General features: G+C 46.0%; 1 protein-coding gene across 3 annotated transcripts in view; it reads right to left on the bottom strand.

Moving 5' to 3' along the window:
- Positions 1-14,009, bottom strand: part of rnf31 (ring finger protein 31) — a 60,940-nt gene that overhangs the window by 30,018 nt on the left and 16,913 nt on the right. For all 3 annotated transcript variants that reach the window (XM_085438280.1, XM_085438281.1, XM_085438282.1), the window contains exons 6-13: positions 11,928-12,111; positions 11,396-11,564; positions 7,115-7,248; positions 6,358-6,530; positions 4,950-5,183; positions 3,305-3,490; positions 3,054-3,221; positions 2,770-2,955 (exon numbers count right to left, since the gene is read on the bottom strand). In XM_085438280.1, the coding sequence (XP_085294406.1) occupies positions 2,770-2,955; positions 3,054-3,221; positions 3,305-3,490; positions 4,950-5,183; positions 6,358-6,530; positions 7,115-7,248; positions 11,396-11,564; positions 11,928-12,111 (1,434 nt within the window). The remainder of the gene's footprint in view (positions 1-2,769; positions 2,956-3,053; positions 3,222-3,304; positions 3,491-4,949; positions 5,184-6,357; positions 6,531-7,114; positions 7,249-11,395; positions 11,565-11,927; positions 12,112-14,009) is intronic.

Raw genomic sequence — 14,009 nt, 5'->3', positions numbered from 1 at the left:
ACCACCTGGTGGTGAGTTGGATCAGGTGGCGGGGGAGGACGCTGGACAGACCTGGTGCACCTAAACGCGTAGTGAGGGTGTGCTGGGAACGTCTAGCAGAGGCCCCAGTCCGCGAGATCTTCAACGCACACCTCCGGCAGAGCTTCAACAGCATTCCGAGGGAGACTGGGGACATTGAGTCCGAATGGACCATGTTCAGCGTCTCCATTGCCGAAGCTGCTGCATTGAGCTGCGGCCGCAAGGTGGTTGGTGCCTGCTGTGGTGGTAATCCCCGAACCAAATGGTGGACACCAGAGGTGAAGGGAGCCACCAGGCTGAAGAAGGAGTCCTATCGGGCTTGGTTAGCCTGTGGGACTCCGGAGGCAGCCGACAGGTATCGACAGGCCAAGCGGAATGCGGCTCGGGCAGTGGCTGAAGCAAAAACTCGGGTGTGGGAGGAGTTCGGAGAGGCCATGGAAAAAGACTTTCGGACTGCCTCGAAGAGATTCTGGCAAACCGTCAGGCGTCTCAGGAGGGGAAAGCGGTGCTCTACCTGCACTGTGTATAGTGCTGGCGGAGCGCTGCTGACATCGACTGAGAAAATTGTCAGGCGGTGGAAGGAATACTTCGAGGACCTCCTTAATCCCACTGACACGTCTTCCGAAGAGGAAGCAGAGTCTGGGGATGAGGGGAATGACCCGCCAATTTCCGGGGGCGAGGTCACTGAGGCAGTTAAACAACTCCTTGGTGGCAGAGCCCCTGGTGTTGTTGAGGTCCGCCCCGAGTTCCTGAAAGCTCTGGATGTTGTAGGGATGTTGTGGTTGGCACGCCTCTACAGTATTGCGTGGAGATCAGGGGTGGTACCTCTGGATTGGCAGACCGGGGTGGTGGTTCCCATCTTTAAGAAAGGTGACCGGAGGGTGTGTTCCAACTATAGGGGGGCACACACCTCAGCCTCCCTGGGAAAGTTTGTGCCAGGGTGCTGGAAAGGAGAGTCCGTCCGTTAGTCGAACCTCAGATACAGGAAGAACAATGCAGTTTTTGTCCTGGTCGCGGAACACTGGACCAGCTCTTTATCCTCTCAAGGATACTTGAGGGTGCATGGGAGTTTGCCCAACCAGTCTACATGTGTTTTGTGGACTTGGAGAAGGCATTCGACCGTGTCCCTCGGGGTGTCCTGTGTGAGGTGTTGCGGGAGTATGGGGTGTCTGGCCCATTGCTACGGGCCATTCGATCCCTATACAACCGTTACAAGAGCTTGGTTTGCATTGCCGGCAATAAGTCGGACTCGTTCCCGGTGGGTGATGGGCTCCGCCAGGGCTGCCCTTTGTCTCCGGTTCTGTTCATAATTTTTATGGACAGGATTTCTAGGCGCAGCCAAGTGGCGGAGGGCTTTCGCTTTGGTGGCCTCAGAATCTCATCTCTGATTTTTGCGGATGATGTGGTTCTGTTGGCTTCATCGGGTGAGGGCCTCCAGCTCGCACTGGAACGGTTCGCAGCCGAGTGTGAAGCAGCGGGAATGAGGATCAGCGCCTCCAAATCTGAGGCCATGGTTCTCAGCCGGAAAAGGGTGGAGTGCCCACTCCGGGTCGGGGATGAGTTTCTGCCCCAAGCGGAGGAGTTCAAGTATCTCGGGGTCTTGTTCGCGAGTGATGGGAGAAGGGAGCCGGAGATCGACAGATGGATTGGGGCTGCAGCTGCTGTAATGCGGACGCTGCACGGGTCCGTCGTGGTGAAGAGGGAGCTGAGTGTAAAAGCGAAGCTCTCAATTTACCGGTCGATCTACGTCCCTACCCTCACCTATGGCCACGAGCTGTGGGTAGTGACCGAAAGAACGAGATCGTGGATACAAGCGGCAGAAATGAGCTTCCTCCGAAGGGTGGCTGGCCTCTCCCTTAGAGATAGGGTGAGAAGTTCGGCCATCCGGGAGGGGCTCAGAGTAGAGCAGCTGCTGCTCCACATCGAAAGGAGCCAGCTGAGGTGGTTCGGGCATCTGGGTGAGGTGTTCCAGGCATGTCCCACCGGGAGGAGCTTGTGAGTCATGATTCACGAGTCAGTAAAGTGATTCTCAAGTATTGAACGATTCGTTCATGATTCGCACGTCACTATTTGAGAGTGAGAGTGACACACCGAGAGCCGGTCTGCAGATGTCTGTGAGCACACAGAGCAGAGATCTGAGCGAGAGGGGCTGTTATTGTGTGTGTGTGGATAATAGCAAACACAGAAATTAATTTTGTTCACTCGAATCGACTTTTCTGCACTGAAAATCATTTTCTCCTCAAAATACAACATTTGCACTTGCATTTTTTTTATACATGCACTCACAATAGAGACACAAAAATAACGCTGTAGAGTTTTTCCTTCCCACTGTCACCAAGCACTACTCATAGAGGGTTTTCTCTGTATTACTGTAGGGTCTTTGGCTAACAATATAAAGCACCTTGAGGCAAATGTTGTTGTGATTTGGAGCTATATAAATGAAAGTGAACTGAACTGGACCTTAACACTGAAAATGGTCAAGAACAAGGACAGGACTGAAAATGAGCGAAATAACAGCAATGTCCAAAGAAAACCTTTAAATGGCCTTCAGAAAGACAATGACCACTTTAAAAAATGCCAAGAAATCCCGACTCCTTGGAAGCAAAATATAAAGAAATGAGGATGACCCATTTGAAAAAAACCTACAAATTCCAAAATAAAAATCCCCGGTGTGGCCATAAACTAAAGATCTGGGCTTTAAACTGGCCCCAGCGTAAACCAGTGAGTGACATCACACGGCTGTGGTTTTACCTGCTTGTCAGGATGGTGGATATCGACAGGAGGCTCAGGTTTCTCACTCCAGATGCGTTTGTGGAAGGGCTCCAGAAGTGGTCGTTGTAGCAACGCCAAGGCTCCTCTTACCTCACCACCACTCTGCCGTAAAACCTCATGACAGTGACTTTCATCACTAAAGCCGAGTGCACACAGCTCCTTTACCTGATAGGATAGAATGAAGAAATATAATTGAATGTCTACACAGAGGGTGGAGTCATGAAATATCAGGGAACAATGCTAAACGTTTGACCAAACATCACCTTGGCGAGTCGGTCTCTCAGAGCTTGTCTGGCAGCTCTCTCTGTGTCACCCCCTGCTGTAAGCCAGGCTTGTTTAGCTTCTGCTCTGGAAAGCTGGATCACACTTTCTGTTTCTGCAAGATCTACCACTTTGCCAGCCTCCTTGGTGAGATCCTGTGTTATGTTATTCTGTGTAGCAGGACAGTTTCACTTTCAGAAAACACAGAACTATAGTCAGAGTGATTTGTCAGGTTTAACAGGAGGTTACTGACTTTGTCTTCAGTTGAGGTCTTATCTGAAAATGACTGAAAGGACGATGTCGCCACCAACATCCTGATCTGGTCTAAAAGCAGGGGAAGTTCAGTCTTTAACCACTTGCAGGGCAGGATGTTGCTGTCCCCAGCTACCCTCATGCTTGTGTATACTTCCTCTGGACTCACTCCTTTCTTCTCCCCATGCTGACACAGACATGAAGATCAAACGAACTTGTGTTAAGACTAGAGATGGACCGATCCGATATTACGTATCGGTATCGGTCCGATACTGACGTCAATTACTGGATCGGATATCGGAGAAAAATAAAAAAGTGTAATCCGATCCATTAAATATCAAAAAAGCACCTCACAAAACTTGCGACATGGCGTAACTCGGCTCATAACCGTAGCACATCGCAGCAGAACGGGTCACGTGATAGAGCGGCTGTGTGTATTTGCAGCCTCGCTAGCAATCCGGCATTTCATCTCCGAGGAAGTGATCCCAGAGAGAAGTAAAGCAAGTGTGTAAGTTCATCTCTGAGTGTTTGTAAAGCATTCCAGCGTTAAGTTTAACAACCTATGGAGCGACTGCCTCTTCTCTCTCCTGCTGCTACTTCAATCGAAACTGATCAATGATCAGCTGATCGGCTTTTCTGTCGCGAGTCCGTCTCTCTTGTTTGTTTATTGTTCACTTTGCGCCAGAAAGAGGAAACCAGCGGCTGAACAACAGCAGCACGTTTTAGCTTGATCAGCTGTTGTTATAATGTATTTATTATTACTTTCTACACCAGGATCTTTTTCTACAGCTGACGCTGGTAACTGTGCAGGGGCGGATCTAGCAAAGTTTAGCCAGGGGGGCCGATAGGGCATGAACAGGGAAAAGGGGGCACAAAGACATACTTTTCTTTCTTATTCTCATTTAAAATGTCGAGCTTTTAATAAATAATTATCCGAATCTTACACCCAAAGTTTTAATCTGATGTAAAATGTATAGAAGTCTATTACTGTATATAGTAACTATTAAGTCTAATATACCCTAGTAAGCTATAGTACTTTTTCCTTTGGAAAGATACCATCTGTGCAGTCTGCAGTTCTGTTGAAGAAAGATGTTGAATCTATTTAATTGTTCTTGAAAAATAATTGATTTCTGTGTATTTTTTTTTTAAACTGCATCAAATTATAGTTGTTTACGCCAATTAAGCATTATGAGGTGGGGGGTGGTTCCCTATTTTTTTTTTTTTTTTTTTTTGCTGGGAGTTTGCAACCCTATTAGTTAGGTTGCTTAATATTTCTGCTAAGTACTCTTCAAAATACCAGAATAGGGAGGATGGAGCAGGTTTAAGTTTATTAGATTGATCAGTTTTGCTGAACTATGAAATATTTTGGGTGCAGTGTATTTTTTACATACAGGTTTAACAGAATAGCTTTAGTGTGTTTTTTTTTTTAACTTGAGTATGAACTTATACAAAAAGCAGCAAGATATTAAAAAAACAGTTTTATTGATTAAAAAATACACTATATCGGATTCATATCGATATCGGCAGATATCCAAATTTATGATATCGGTATCGGTATCGGACATAAAAAAGTGGTATCGTGCCATCTCTAGTTAAGACATGAAAAGAATTCTGTATGCAGATATAATGACAGTACGGTGACTTGCTCTGATTAGTTGAATCAGCTTTAGCCCCTCCTCCTTTATCAAATTCTGCCTCCAGGAGTCCAGATCTTCAGGAGCAGGTTCCTTCGGTTTGATCGGCAGAGCAGGGACACGTCTAACAGGAGAGGGAGGGCGGAGCTTCACTGGCAGCGGTGCAGGCTCTGGGCGAGCCAGGTCACACATCTCACACACCATAGCCGGAGAGTAGTTCAGATATGTGCAGAACTGACACACCCACTGGAGCAGAGTTACAGGAAGAGAGTCACTAACCACGGTGAACCATACTTGCCAACCTTGAGACCTCAGAATTAGGGAGACATTGGGGAGGGGGGCGTATATATATATATAAAAAACATGAATTTTACAGTGTTTATTTAACGGAGAAAATAACTTAAATAAGTTAAAAATAATTTTAAGTTATCTTAAGTGACTTATATATCATGTTTAACCTGAGTAGACCGCGGGGGGTCTGAAAACGATGTGCTGGGAGTTCGCTGTTCTCTCCGGCTCAGATATTTGAAGTTTACTCAGCTACATTCTCGCCTGAAAATATGTTAAAAGTTTATTTTACGACCCAGAAAGAGTAACAAGAGTAATATTGAAACTAAGTCGCTGCCGCCATTGTTGGAAATCGGAATTGGAATTGGCTGGACCGCACTATGAAATCTGGGATATGGTTTTTTAATTTTGTTGTCCCGGTGGAAAATCGGGAGGAATGGTGGCTTGGGGAAATTTTTGGGAGGGGCACTGATATTCAGGATTCTCCCAGAAAAATCGGGAGGGTTGGCATGTATGCGGTGAACAGCCACAGCATTAAACGGCTGATGAAGAGTTATGATCAGGAACGATAATCATATCTAACTCACACTATTAAAGCCTCAAAATTACAACCGTAAACCTGACAGTGATCACTCACCTCTGTACATGTAAATTATTGTACTGTAGTGTAGGTCTCGGTACAGGCATGAAATGTGGGGCCTGCCTGGAAGCCCCACTATGGGGCCTGGGTGGGGCCCCTGTAGGGAAGCTTCTGTCTACAGTATGAGCATGTGGCACTTCATACTGGCATACTGGGGTGGCTGTAGCTCAGGAGGTACAGCAGGTCATCTACTGATCGCAAGGTTGGTGGTTTGATATTTGATGAATAAATTGGAGTCCTCATCATGTCATGTGATTTTCTGGCTTTCTTTCTATTATTGTAGGGTCTTGGCCAACATAAAGAGCCTCTAGGCAACTGCTGTTGTGATTTGGCACTATAAAAAAATGAATCCTTAAACAGATGTGACTTAAACCACTGCAGCGCAGTACCTTTAATAATTACAGCATGCTCTAATCGCTGTAATGAAATGTTATTAGCAACAGATAGCTAGCAGGATGAGCGCAGAAATGTGACCACACTCACACACCTAACCTGACTGTCAGGGTCACCGGGCATCCCCAATACTGGTGCTGGAGGTCTGGGTGGGGTTATGGGTGGGTGCGACGGGGTCACTGGAGGTCGCGTCGCCAAACGAGGTCGTTCACAAACCTCACACAGAATACTACTGGCTGCATTCACCATAGTGCAGCTCTTACACTGCCACTCTAAAAAAACAGCGACAAACGTTATTACTCAAACTGAGCTTTACAACAAAATTCTTACAGAAGCCTTTGTGAGAATTACTCTGTTACAAAGGAAAAAAATGATCACGACAAATAATGGAGGTTTTTAATACACACTAAACATAAACAGATCTACATGTAGATCTTATGTGTAGTTTTTATGAATATTTTATGTTCTTTATGAATACTAACTAAGATAATGACAACATAGTATAATAATAATAATGGCGTTTTCCTGCTTCAACAAGTCGTAGATTACTTGTTTATGTTCTGCCCGACAACTCGGATCAGAACTGCCAGCAGGGAGGCTGCAGAGCGCACCCTGGTGGACAAAAACTATGTTATAATAACACTGGTAATATGGTTGAAGGAGGTTTCCTCTATGCAGTTACTAATATATTGACTATTGGCCGGGCTATGGTTCAAACCAAGAAGCTCCATGTCATTTGGAAACAGTGCAGCACTGTGCCAGCCATCAGTTTCTATGTTGAGGAAAAAAACCCAGAAAAATAAAAGATAACAACATGCTATTGCTAGAGCCTGAGATACACCAAAGGATAACAGACCGATGATAGTAGCAGGCTGACATTCCTCTTCTTTAGAGCCGAGGGGTTCCAAGCGAGGCTGCTCACACTCGTCACAGAGCACATCCTGGATAGAGTTGACTTTAGTGCAGTGAAGGCAACGCCAGGTGGAAGAACTTGAAAAGTAAAAAGATCTAGTTTAAGATGAAAAAAGTTAAACCAGCAATAGTCGTATATATGTATGTGTATATATATGTGTGTGTGTATATATATATATATATATATATATATATATATATATATATATATATATATATATATATATATATATATATATATATATATATATATATATATATAGTCGAGATGAAATATTATTTTACATCCATAATCCTTATTATTGCTGTTGCATCATTTATGATTTATCATTATTGTCATTTCATATATATATATATATATATATATATATATATATATATATATATATAAAAAAAAAAAAAACACCCAGCACGCCCCTGCGGGCGGTTTATCCTTCAAGCTCGGGTCCTCTACCAGAGGCCTGGGAGCTTGAGGGTCCTGCGCAGTATCTTAGCTGTTCCCAGGACTGCGCTCTTCTGGACAGAGATCTCCGATGTTGTTCCCGGGATCTGCTGGAGCCACTCGCCTATCTTGGGAGTCACCGCACCTAGTGCTCCGATTACCACGGGGACCACCGTTACCTTCACCCTCCACATCCTCTCGAGCTCTTCTCTGAGCCCTTGGTATTTCTCCAGCTTCTCGTGTTCCTTCTTCCTGATATTGCTGTCATTCGGAACCGCTACATCGATCACTACGGCCGTCTTCTTCTGTTTGTCTACCACCACTATGTCCGGTTGGTTAGCCACCACCATTTTGTCCGTCTGTATCTGGAAGTCCCACAGGATCTTAGCTCGGTCATTCTCCACCACCCTTGGGGGCATCTCCCATTTTGACCTCGGGACTTCCAGGTTATACTCGGCACAGATGTTCCTGTACACTATGCCGGCCACTTGGTTATGGCGTTCCATGTATGCCTTGCCTGCTAGCATCTTGCACCCTGCTGTTATGTGCTGGATTGTCTCTGGGGCATCTTTACACAGCCTGCACCTGGGGTCTTGCCTGGTGTGATAGACCCCAGCCTCTATGGATCTTGTGCTCAGAGCTTGTTCTTGTGCTGCCATGATTAGTGCCTCTGTGCTGTCTTTCAGTCCAGCTTTGTCCAGCCACTGGTAGGATTTCTGGATATCAGCCACCTCCTCTATCTGCCGGTGGTACATACCGTGCAGGGGCCTGTCCTTCCATGATGGTTCCTCGTCTCCCTCCTCTTTCTTGGGTTTCTGCTGCCTGAGGTATTCACTGAGCACTCGGTCAGTTGGGGCCATCTTCCCAATGTATTCTTGGATGTTCGTTGTCTCATCCTGGACTGTGGTGCTGACACTCACCAGTCCCCGGCCCCCTTCCTTCCGCTTAGCGTACAGCCTCAGGGTGCTGGACTTGGGGTGAAACCCTCCATGCATGGTAAGGAGCTTTCTTGTCTTTATGTCAGTGGCTTCTATCTCCTCCTTTGGCCAGCCTATTACCCCAGCAGGGTACCTGATCACGGGCAGGGCGTACGTGTTGATGGCCCGGATCTTGTTCTTACCATTCAGCTGACTCCTCAGGACTTGCCTGACCCTCTGCAGGTACTTGGTGGTTGCAGCTTTTCTAGCGGCCTCTTCATGGTTCCCATTCGCCTGCGGGATCCCCAAGTACTTGTAACTGTCCTCTATGTCTGCAATGTTGCCTTCTGGTAGTTCAATCCCCTCAGTTCTGACTACCTTCCCTCTCTTTGTTACCATCCGACTACACTTCTCCAGTCCGAACGACATTCCAATGTCATTGCTGTATAGCCTGGTAGTGTGGATCAGTGAATCGATGTCTCGTTCACTCTTGGCATACAGCTTGATGTCATCCATGTACAGGAGGTGGCTGACAACTGCTCCGTTCCGTAGTCGGTATCCGTAGCCAGTCTTGTTAATGATCTCACTGAGGGGGTTCAGGCCTATGCAGAACAGCAGTGGGGACAGAGCATCTCCTTGGTAGATCCCGCACTTGATGGTGACTTGTGCTATGGGCTTGGAGTTGGCCTCTAGTGTTGTACGCCACATCCCCATTGAGTTCCTGATGAAGGCTCTTAGGGTCCCATTGATCTTGTACAATTCTAGGCATTCCAGTATCCAGCTGTGGGGCATTGAGTCATAGGCCTTCTTGTAATCAATCCAGGCAGTGCACAGGTTGGTCAGTCTGGTCTTGCAGTCTCGGCTGATTGTTCTGTCTACCAGTAGCTGGTGTTTTGCGCCTCTGGTATTCTTGCCAATTCCTTTCTGTGTCCCGCTCATGTATTGACCCATGTGCCTGTTCATCTTAGCCGATATGATGCCTGACAGGAGCTTCCATGTAGTACTGAGGCAGGTTATTGGTCGGTAGTTGGAGGGGACCGGTCCCTTCTTGGGGTCCTTGGGGATCAGGACCGTCCGGCCTTCAGTTAGCCATTCCGGGTGTATCTCGTTAACTAGCAGCTGGTTCATTTGTGCTGCCAGACGCTCGTGGAGTGCAGTCAGCTTCTTCAGCCAGTAGGCGTGAACCATGTCGGGCCCTGGTGCTGTCCAACTCTTCATACTGGAGACCCTTTCTTGGATATCTGCCACTGTGATGGTTACTGGACCCTGTTCAGGGAGGTCGCTGTGGTCTGCCCTCAGATCCTCTAGCCACTGAGCATTGCCGTTATGGGTTGCATCCTTCTCCCATATGCTCTTCCAGTATTGCTCCGTCTCCAGCCTTGGTGGTGCTGTTCTCTTATTGTTCCCTTGCCACTGAGAGTACACCTTTGCTGGTTCTGTGGAGAACAGCTGGTTTATTCTCCTGCCTTCTATCTCTCTGGTGTACCTCCTCAAGCGGCTGGCCAAGGCTGTGAGTCTTTGCTTGGCAGTTTCCAAGGCCTCAGGTATGGACAGCTTGCTGTATTTCTTAGGCACCTTATTCGTCGCACCTTTCTGCAACTCCGTTAGTTGGCTAACCTCTCTCCGTGCTACTTTGATCTTGCCCTCTAGCCTCCTTCTCCATGGAGGGTACTGCCCCTTGTGGCTGTTCAACTTGTAGCCAAGCATCTCACTGATCACTGCTGCCGTATTGTAGATCAGCTTGTTAGTGTCGGTAATCGTGGTTGTAGGTATTGCCCGTAGTGCTGCATTAACATCATCTAGCAGACCTTCTGAGGGTACTTCACGTAATCTTGGTAACCGGCTACGGGGGATCCAGGTTTCAAGCTTGGCCATGATCCTATTTTTCAGGTCAGTTCCTCTCGCACTCAACGATCCTTCTCCTATCACACTTGGGGCTATGTACCCAATCTCGGGTGGGGGTGATGATATCTCCCCCCTGACCTGGCGTCCTGACTCCTCCTTGCCGTAGCATTTGTGTTGTACCTCGTCAATCTCTAGCTGTGAGAGCAGTCCCTTCTTTCGAATGTTGGAACACTGAGCTACTAGTTGTTTCGCCGTCATTGTGGATGTTGGGTATCGAAGAATCCATAGGTCCCTCATCCTATTCATGTAGCCCCTTCCGCCGGGGTTACTTGCGTAGTAGCATTCCAACAACGCCCTGTTTTCGTCCCTTGCCCACCGATGCCTTCTTGTTCCAGTAGCCCACTTTTCGTCAGGGTGCCCTGGTTCCTCAACACCTGACGCGGACCTTGTTGATCCGGGCGACGTCCGAGCCGGCATGCCTTCATATTTATCTGTCTCGCTCATGTCTGCGGTAGGCTTGCTTAGCATAGGGGGTCTAGCCTTAGGACCCTTACTGGATACAGACGCCCCAGGCAGGAATCGAACTTGCGATCCTCTGTTCCAAAGGCGTGTAGTCTAACCACTACGCTATCCACCTCTGTTATTGCCAACAAAGGTTATGTTACAAAGTATTGAGTTGTATTTTTGTTATTGACCAAATACTTATTTTCCACCCTAATTTACCAATAAATTCTTTACAAATCCTACCATGTGGATTCATGGATTTTTTTTCACATTCTGTCTCTCACAGTTGCAGTGTACCTCTGGTGCAAATTACTGACCTCTGTCATCATTTTAAGTGGGGGAACTTGCACAATCGGTGGCTGACTAAATACTTTTTTGCCCCACTGTATGTATGTATATATATATATATATATATATATATATATATATATACACACACATATATAGTTGTAAATTCTGAGGATTACTGCACCCTTGTAAGACAAAGTACATTTTGCCAAGAACTGCTTATCCTGACCCTTCATTGCTCCTGTTTTTGGATGAAGTTGATGACGTGACAGCTGTTCGATGGTGGTTGGCTCTCTCAGGGTAGGAGTGATACAGTCTGTCACAGTCTGAGCACAGCCCCTGGAGGCAGGTGAGGCAGTGGGCTGAGATGCGAAATATTCCGCAAATAGCGCAGTTCTCTGTGAAACAAAACAACAATGACACAACACTGCTTTCTGCTATAATTTGTACCCACTCACAGCAAAGATTCACCATTGTTTTGCAATGTAGCACATGATACGCTGTTAAATCTAGACTTAGAAAGTGTAAAAATACAACGTAAAAATTCATAATAACTGGAATCTTTCCTTCCAGAAGTTGAGGCTCAATTCGCACATCTGGCCTTCAGGGTAAATGGACTGCTTTTCTAGGCCTACAGACTGAAGCTATATTTCTAAATCATATGTCACACACTCACATCCACATTATGATGACACATTGATGGAAGTTGAGTGTCTTTAGCATCAAGACTGAGGAAGTCAGACATCAATTTGTCAGCTAACCTGGATGTTTGCTTGAGAAGGTGGAAAAGACCTGAATGGACCTGAGGCTTTGGTTGTTGGCAGAGAGCGAGTGGCTGCGGTTGCTCTCCCTGGAGGATCGACGGTATAGGGAAAAAGCTAGAGACTTGGTCTGGCTGTCTGCATGGCGTGACGAGATCACAGCATCAGTGTTGAGTCCCACATCCTAAGAAAAGAGAAAAGTGGCTGAACGCTGGCTTTAAAACTAGAGATGGTTCACTGATGGTCTGATAGTATATTAATATCAACATGGCTTCATTAAAAATGCAATCATAAAGACAACGTATGTAGATAATAAGAGGATGCCAATAAAGCTGGAAATCTGAAAGTCTCTATTTAAACTGTGGATGTATGGACAGAATTCCACCCCTCACTTGTGAACAAGACCCCAAGTTTGTCTAGGGAGCTTGGGAAGAAAAGCGTCTGGAAGTTTCTTGAAGATGTGTCAGCTCTCATCCGAGAAGCTTCTTCAGTTCTAAGAGGAGTTGGCGGAGAGTCACAGATTTTTAGCCCTACTGGGAGTGTCTGTAAGAGGGCCGTGGATCCCGTATTGTTCCTCTGCCTAATGATGGTCGTTCATCTTTGAACAGAGGCTTACGACACCAACTGTCTGTCATTTTGGATTATAGCCCACTCACATCTTGGGCCATTTCATCTCAGTACCACAATAGGGTGGGGCAGGGTCTCACAATGGGTTCACCTGAAACCTTAGTTAAAATGCAGGAGTTAACAGACACCCATTTTCACACCTTGGCTCGTGTGATTAGGCAGAGGTGGTCCTCGACCCTCTTAGGGATACTCCCAATAGGTCTTAAAAATCTGGGACTTTCCACCAAATGCTCTTAGAACTGAAGAAGCTTCTCGATGAGAGGTGAAACATCTTCAAGAAACTTAAAGAAGTCCAGACGCTTTTCTTTCCAACATACCACGATGACCTGGATGACTGAGAACCTTCACAGACAAGACCCCAAGATGCCTAAACTCTCTCATTTGGGGCAGCAAGTCCCTGCCCTGGCTAATTCTAATGCTAATTCTCATATCGAACACTATCGAAGCTGAAAATCTCCACTTGAGAAAGCCAAAAAAGCCAACTGTTTCAAAACCACAAAAGAGCGAAATAATTATTAATTGTGGACTATAAACATTAGGTCACTCTGTTTCCATTTGTAAAAAATTAACAATTGATCAAAACCTGGTTACAGGAGCAGGTATTAAGGTTCAACATACCCAAGTCAGTCAAAATATTGGTAAAGTTTATTTGAAGGTTTATTTGAAGAGTGTAAGTCAGCATTTAAAGGCAAGAGTGAAACTAATGACTAATCTGACAGAGGACTCATCTCTGTGCTTGTCCTGTTAGACAAACGTATAGCCACATCGACCCACAGTACAATTACACCCAGCCCGAATAATTATATTATATCATTTCAATAATTTCAAATGTCAATTATTAATGGCCTGTTGGTATATGGCATCCGAATCTTCAGCCCTGCTGAGAATCTATGTAGCCGGGGTCAGACTTCATTTTCATGAGCACACAATGCGGCCAATCACATTAAAAAGACTGAGTGGGATCATACCACGATGTGAAAGAAGGAAGGTGGGCAGACGTCCTGGAGACAGCAAGTGTAATGGTACAGGCTGGGTACGCCGAGAGACATGGGAGAGGGATTTGAATGCAAGCATCTCAGGGAAAAATGAGCAGCATCTGGCCGCATTTCAATGATACTGGAGACTACAAAGCTGAGTGCAGAATTTATAAAATTAGGAGCTGGCTTAAGTAATACATGTTTTTATTTCCACCGTGGAGGACAAAAAGGTTTCAAAGTTGCCGGGCCTTAAACCTCCTGTGTGTTCTCCCTACTAGTATGAAATGCATCAAAACAAGGCTTTTATGAAAACACTGAATAAAAATTGCTTCCGTGAAAAAAATCAAAATTTACAGTTCAGTATTCAATATTACATAAACTACATACAAAGTGTCTTTGATTGGCAGAGATGCAGAAATGTGTGCATGTACCACAGAGCCATGGCTCAGTGTCCTAGTATCTAAGTACTCCGACTTCA

Source organism: Copadichromis virginalis, linkage group LG18 (genome assembly GCF_057382275.1).
Source record: "Copadichromis virginalis isolate Kocher_CV1m ecotype Utaka linkage group LG18, C_Virginalis_male_GT1.1, whole genome shotgun sequence".
In the NCBI taxonomy this organism is placed as follows: domain Eukaryota; kingdom Metazoa; phylum Chordata; class Actinopteri; order Cichliformes; family Cichlidae; genus Copadichromis; species Copadichromis virginalis.
Note: the sequence above shows the minus strand (reverse complement) of the source record. Positions and strands in the feature narration are given on the sequence as shown.